This window comes from Pseudorasbora parva, chromosome 19, assembly GCF_024679245.1.
Source record: "Pseudorasbora parva isolate DD20220531a chromosome 19, ASM2467924v1, whole genome shotgun sequence".
NCBI lineage: Eukaryota > Metazoa > Chordata > Actinopteri > Cypriniformes > Gobionidae > Pseudorasbora > Pseudorasbora parva.
Window position 1 is genome coordinate 18,436,151 of NC_090190.1, and position 5,917 is coordinate 18,442,067.

The 5,917-nt window shown below is 37.7% G+C and overlaps 1 protein-coding gene across 1 annotated transcript; it reads left to right on the forward strand.

The window, feature by feature from the left end:
- Positions 1-3,328: 3,328 nt before the first annotated feature.
- Positions 3,329-5,608, forward strand: LOC137047738 (perforin-1-like). The gene is made up of 3 exons (XM_067425591.1): positions 3,329-3,383; positions 3,614-4,134; positions 4,247-5,608. The coding sequence occupies exons 2-3, from the start codon at positions 3,614-3,616 to the stop codon at positions 5,445-5,447; spliced, it is 1,722 nt and encodes a 573-aa protein (XP_067281692.1). The 5' UTR covers positions 3,329-3,383; the 3' UTR covers positions 5,448-5,608.
- Positions 5,609-5,917: the final 309 nt, after the last annotated feature.

Below are 5,917 nucleotides of genomic sequence, written 5' to 3' on the forward strand. Positions count from 1 at the left end.
TTTGCACTAAAAGCATAATTATGGTCTCATTTGAAAGCAGACACCTGTCAGTTTACTGTAAAGTCAAAATGATAATATTTTGTATAATCAAAAAAAGCTATAATAAGCTTCAAAGTTTTGTAAAGTTATTAGAAATGTATTTGTATGAAATATCTTTATGAAAATAAAATTGAATTGGGCCTTGGAGAAATCTAGAAATGCATACAGCTAAAGCCACAAGTCTGACCATGTTATATTTCAGATCTGAAGATGATAAGTCTAAAACTCTGAATTTTATTAAACGTTTTACAAGATTGTTTCATGTGATTTTATTTTGAGATATCTCTAAAATATCAACTGATGTTTATTGCCATGTCTTCTCAGCTTTCATTCAGTCTATTGCCTCTTGTTTAGAGGTGCAAACTGCCCCATTCAGTTTGTCTCCCCGGCACACATTCACACTTCTGCGGACTGGTTATGGCTCTAATTATTATTCTTGTCTGCATTATAATTACTAACGATTCTCTATTCAAACTGTTCTATTCAAACCTCATTTCTAAATCAAACCTCTCACTTTACCCTCACTGAGACTCTATCGAATGCATTTCGTCCAAATAAGCATTTCAGTAGTTTTACATTTAGAAAATGTTCATAAAAATTAAGTATTTACTCAGTGGCAGGTGCATCTAGGGCAAGCTAGCATGTTAGCTTAGCACACCAGCAAAACAACAATTTATACGATTAAAATCATGTTTTATTCAAAACTTGCTTCATATCACTTTATAATTTATAAATCGAGTGTTTTATATAACAATCTGTGATCTCATAGCTTCGGGTCAAAAAATCTGACAGATAATATACAATGCTAAATGCTATGTGGAATAGCATTGCATTATAAATATAATCTATTATGAAACCACCCAACATGGCATAAAGAACACAGACCAACCATATATTGCCGCGATTGTGTGTTTATTGTCTTAAAACGTGTCTATCTGCATAAAATAGCAATGACGATCTCTGGAAGCTGTTTTGGTTATGTCAGATACTTCCTGAATGTCACATGGTGTGTCTGTCCTTCATCTATCTATATATGGGAGTGAATTTTCAGTAGTTCAGCTTTCCAGCGCCCTCCGGCTGCCAGAATGAATTGAAAACATCATATCTCAGTCTACTGCGCTCATAATGATACATCCGCGGATTTTGGATAAAGATTGAATAAATAATACTTCTCGGTATAGAAATTTGACTCAAACATGTGAAAATCTATCAATATTTCTCCACATCTGCACACATTTGAAGTAAAAGCCCTGAGGGAAGTTGTTTTGTCGAGTGTCTTCATGAAGACCACAGAGGAGTTTTTTATGAATGGGAGCAAATGACGCGCATATTACAATCAAAAGGTAGCTACGCCCATGATCATATTCATAACTTCTGGCACATATTAATACATTACGGTCACTATAAGACTTTGAGAATAAAACAGAGGTAAAAAAAAATTAAAATATAGTCTTAGATCTTTTTAATGATGTAGTTTGTCAAGGTAATTACTTACATCTGATAGTAATGTTGAGCTAATTTAAGCAAAGAGAGCTTCAGTGCGTCCTCGTCCTCGTGACGGTTAACAGGTTTTAAACTCTTCACCGTGCTGGACGTAGTGTGATGACATCACCGCTTCAGAAAATATACGGATTCGCTGTACACACGAAGACAGAAGATGACCATTTTCAGATTTATCCGCTTTGGGACCCGGTTTAGAAAAATATGATTCATGCTTCAAAACGCCGGATCCGTGTGGACGAAATGCTGATACGGTACAAAATTTATACGTATACAGCGAAACGCGTCTCCGTGTGGACGGGGCCTAAGACACACGACTGAGAGGGAGTACGTCTATAAACAGTGCGCAGTAGTCCGAGTAGCAGTAAAGGATGCCATCAACATGGCCGCCACTCCAAGTAATGAAGTAATGAATTTACCATCTAAATTCTTCAAAGGCTATGAAGATTTGATACCACATCAAGATGTTTGGTCTGGAAACTCACCATAGACAGGGCTCAATCCGAGGGGCGGGATAAACGGTTGTCTTTCAAACTCCCTCTGCATGCGATTGGATAGCAAACACAACTCGGCCGTCGTCATTATGGCCCCGCCCACGATGTGATTGGCCCGGCAAGAGTTAGGCGAATACAGCTCAGAAGGGTATTGAGAGTTGCTAGACGACACTTAAGATTAAATTTGCTGCCGCTAGGGTGCATCTAGATTTCTAGGCTAAAGATCTGAATGAGTGTTGGTATATGGGATGGCTTACAGAGGATTGTTCTTGTCACCTATAGCAACTGTTAAAATTGATGAGTGGCAAGAATGTTTGTACTGGACTTATAAAAAAAGTTATAAAAAGTTATATTAATCTGTCAAAACAGGAAAACATGGTTCACAAACTCAAGGGAAATGAATGACGCATTTGGAGGATGCATTTGAATGTGATGCAAAACGTTTTCAAATGCAGCCTTCGAAGAATTGGAAGGCAGCTATTGTATCAACTTCACTTCCTGGTAAACTAGTGCAGTACCAGTCTGTAGCACCAGTCAATAGCAAACCAGTCATTTCAGGAAGCACTCGCCATTTTAATTTGCTACATACATCAGGCAGTACATGGTCCCTGGTGACTTTCTCAATCATCACTGGAAAGATCAAGCAATGTTAGGAGTGGTGAGCCTTATTTTGAGGTGACAAACTGGACACTGGACAGTGTGGGAAGCTTAATTTCGGCCTGCTGCAACCATCTCAGAATCATGCTAGTATGGTTCCCAGTTGCTTGTGCTGTCACATCGTCAAACCTTTGGGACCCCTGATGTCACCGTAGACTGGTGTTCACCAGACTGTGGGTCAAAGCAAGGGTCCTTGACTAGAGACTTTCATTAGCCTCTCTATCACAGCTAGCAGCTTTTTATTGTTTTCAAACAATCTCTCCCGTGTCATTACTTTTTTTTACTTTTAATAATTAAAATTATAATATAAAGGAATAGTAGATGCACAGATCATTTGTTTCTTCTCTTATACATTGGAACCTCTCACATCAGAACTATGCAACTCTTAAGCATATCTACTGTTCATCTTCTTTATAACACGGCTACACATTTGCAAAGTTTATCTGACACATCTGATAACTTGTACTTAAACTAGTTTGACCCACAGTTAGTAAAATGTTCTTCTTTGTTCACAGAATGCATTGCTCAGCTTAGGCCCAGGCAATGTGTTAAACTAATATTAGAAGATTTGTCATCGCTTCTGCACTACAAACCTTTGACACCCACAACCACACAACCATCATATAAAAAGGCAGGTTAGAGAGACAACTTATTCTATGACGATGATGATCTGAGCTGTACATTGAATAATAGGTAACTGAAAAAAATAATTCAATTAATCATATTAAGATTTTAAACAGACAGTTACTGTTTAATGTGCTTTTTAAACGTTTTGTTTGTTTGTTTAAAAAAAAAAACAATACTGCAATTTTTATGAAGGTGTTATTGTTACAATTCTATGCTATTGCTATTATTAAGTGATGTTAATTTTCACACCAATAATGATTTGATGGATATGTTGAAATGTTCTTATCTCATTACAGATGATGCGGTCGTTCCAGATTTACCTTGCTGTTTTCTGGACTTTGCTTCTCATGAGCATTTCTGGAGAGGATGACATAGCTGCATCAAAAGAGTGTGAGAATGCTCCCTTTGTTCCAGGACACAATCTTGCTGGAGAGGGATTTGATGTTGTGACCATGACGCGAAAAGGTTCTTATGTGATCGACACAGAAAAATGGGATTTAGGAAATGGCACTTGTAAATTGCGCAAGAACAGTTACATGAATAAAATAAAACAGAAGCTACCAGCAGCAGTTGTAGACTGGAGGACCTTGCCGAAGTGTTCAATGAAGGTCTCCAGTCAGATCTTTGAATCAAGTGAAGCACTGGTCAATGATTCATCATCTGCACTCTCGGTCAGCTGGAAAGTTGGTTTAGATGTGAAAGCTGCTGGAGCTGCAGTCGGAAGCACTCATTCCAGGGAAGCCAAATTTGGGATGCAAAAATCTAAAGAAGACAAATACAGTTTCACCAAACATGAAGTTGCATGCAGTTTTTACAGGTGAGAAAGCTGGCTTGTTTTTCCTCATTGAATGATTATGAGAAGAAATAAAAACTTAAATTTTAATTGGCTCCCTCTTTGATCCCACTAAATTCAAACTGTTTCTTTATAGATATCGCGTAGCTGAAAAGCCTCCTCTTCATGCTGAGTTTCTTGAAGCAATCAAATTACTCCCTGAATCCTATGATCCAGACGCCTACCGCAACCTGATCGCCACATATGGTACTCACTTTACCACCGGTGTCAAGTTAGGAGGGAAAGTGAAAGCCATAACAGCCATCAAATCCTGTCAGGCATCTTTGAGTGGACTTACAGACACTGCGGTGAAAGACTGTTTGGATGTAGAAGCCTCTGGTTCATACAGTGTAGCAACTGTGAAGGTAGAGAGCCATTTTTGTAAAGAAAAAAAGAAGAAGATGGGGAACAATGAAAAGTTCAGCTCCATGTTCAGTGAGCGTCAGACAGAGATTATTGGAGGAAATATAAATGGAGAAGATTTGCTTTTTTCTGGTTCATCACACCCAAATTCCCTTAAGAACTGGCTTGAGTCTTTGAAGAGCCTCCCTGACGTTGTGCACTACTCTCTAAAACCCCTCCATTTCTTACTGAGTACTAAACACCCTGCAAGGAAAGGGCTAAAGAGAGCTGTTGAAAAATACATTATAGAAAATGGCCTCATGAAGGTTTGCTCTGAGCCTTGCAAGATTGGCAAGAAGTGTAGTGCAAGAGATCGATGTGCTTGTGTTTGTCAAAGCAGTCAAATGATAAAGTCCAATTGCTGTCCAGCTGAAAAAGGACTTGCCACCCTAAAAGTTTACAGCCTCAGAGCCAACGGTCTGTATGGAGATAGATTTTCTCAAACAGATGGTGCTGTATTAGTTACATATGACACACAAAAGAAGCGCACTGAGACTATTGAGGATAATGACAATCCAAGTTGGCCAGAAACATTTGAGTTTGGTGCTATTAAGATCAGAATGGCCAATAAACTTACTTTTGAAGTGTATGATGCAGACAGCTACTGGAACAGTGATCTACTTGGTAAATGCTCTTTTGATCTTAGAAGTGGAGTTGTGAGTGAGGCTTGTGTTTTTACATATGGCACCTTCTTTTTTACCTATGAGGTGAAATGTGCACCCAGTCTAAATGGCCCACAGTGTAATGATTACAAACCTTCTCCAATGGCTGCCTCTCTGGCTGACATTTTCAGCTCAAGAAATGGTGTTCTGGTTAAAGACATGCCCAGACTTGGATCAGCTCAACATTTCTCAAGTAAATTCAAGAGTGCTTATGGAAAATGGATAAAACTGTAACATTTTTGTAGGAATTCAAAGCAGGCCTTATGCATTAAAGCCATAATCTTACAATGCTTTCTAATAATAAAATGCTTTAAATGCTTAAGAATAAACTTTGCTCAGTTATTTTAATTCCAATTATTTGTCTTTGTATTTTGTTTCATTAAAGCATTTACAAAACCTGATCTGTGTAATTTATTTACTTTTTGGGAAGAAAGGCATCCTAATGCTGATAAAACTGATAGCTGTTATTGTGGTTATTTGAATAGAATGATTCATTTGAATATACAATCATATAAACTTCATGATAAAAAAACTGAAGAAAGTTCAGTCACTTTGTGTCAAGTTAAATCATAGCTATCACCTGTAACATGATGGCAGTTGAGCAAACTCAGGGTTACGGGGTTAGTTTTGAGTTGACAAAATTAAAAAAAAAAATCAATCCAGGCAAGATATTTATAGTCATTTAAACTAAAAGCTTTGTTGAA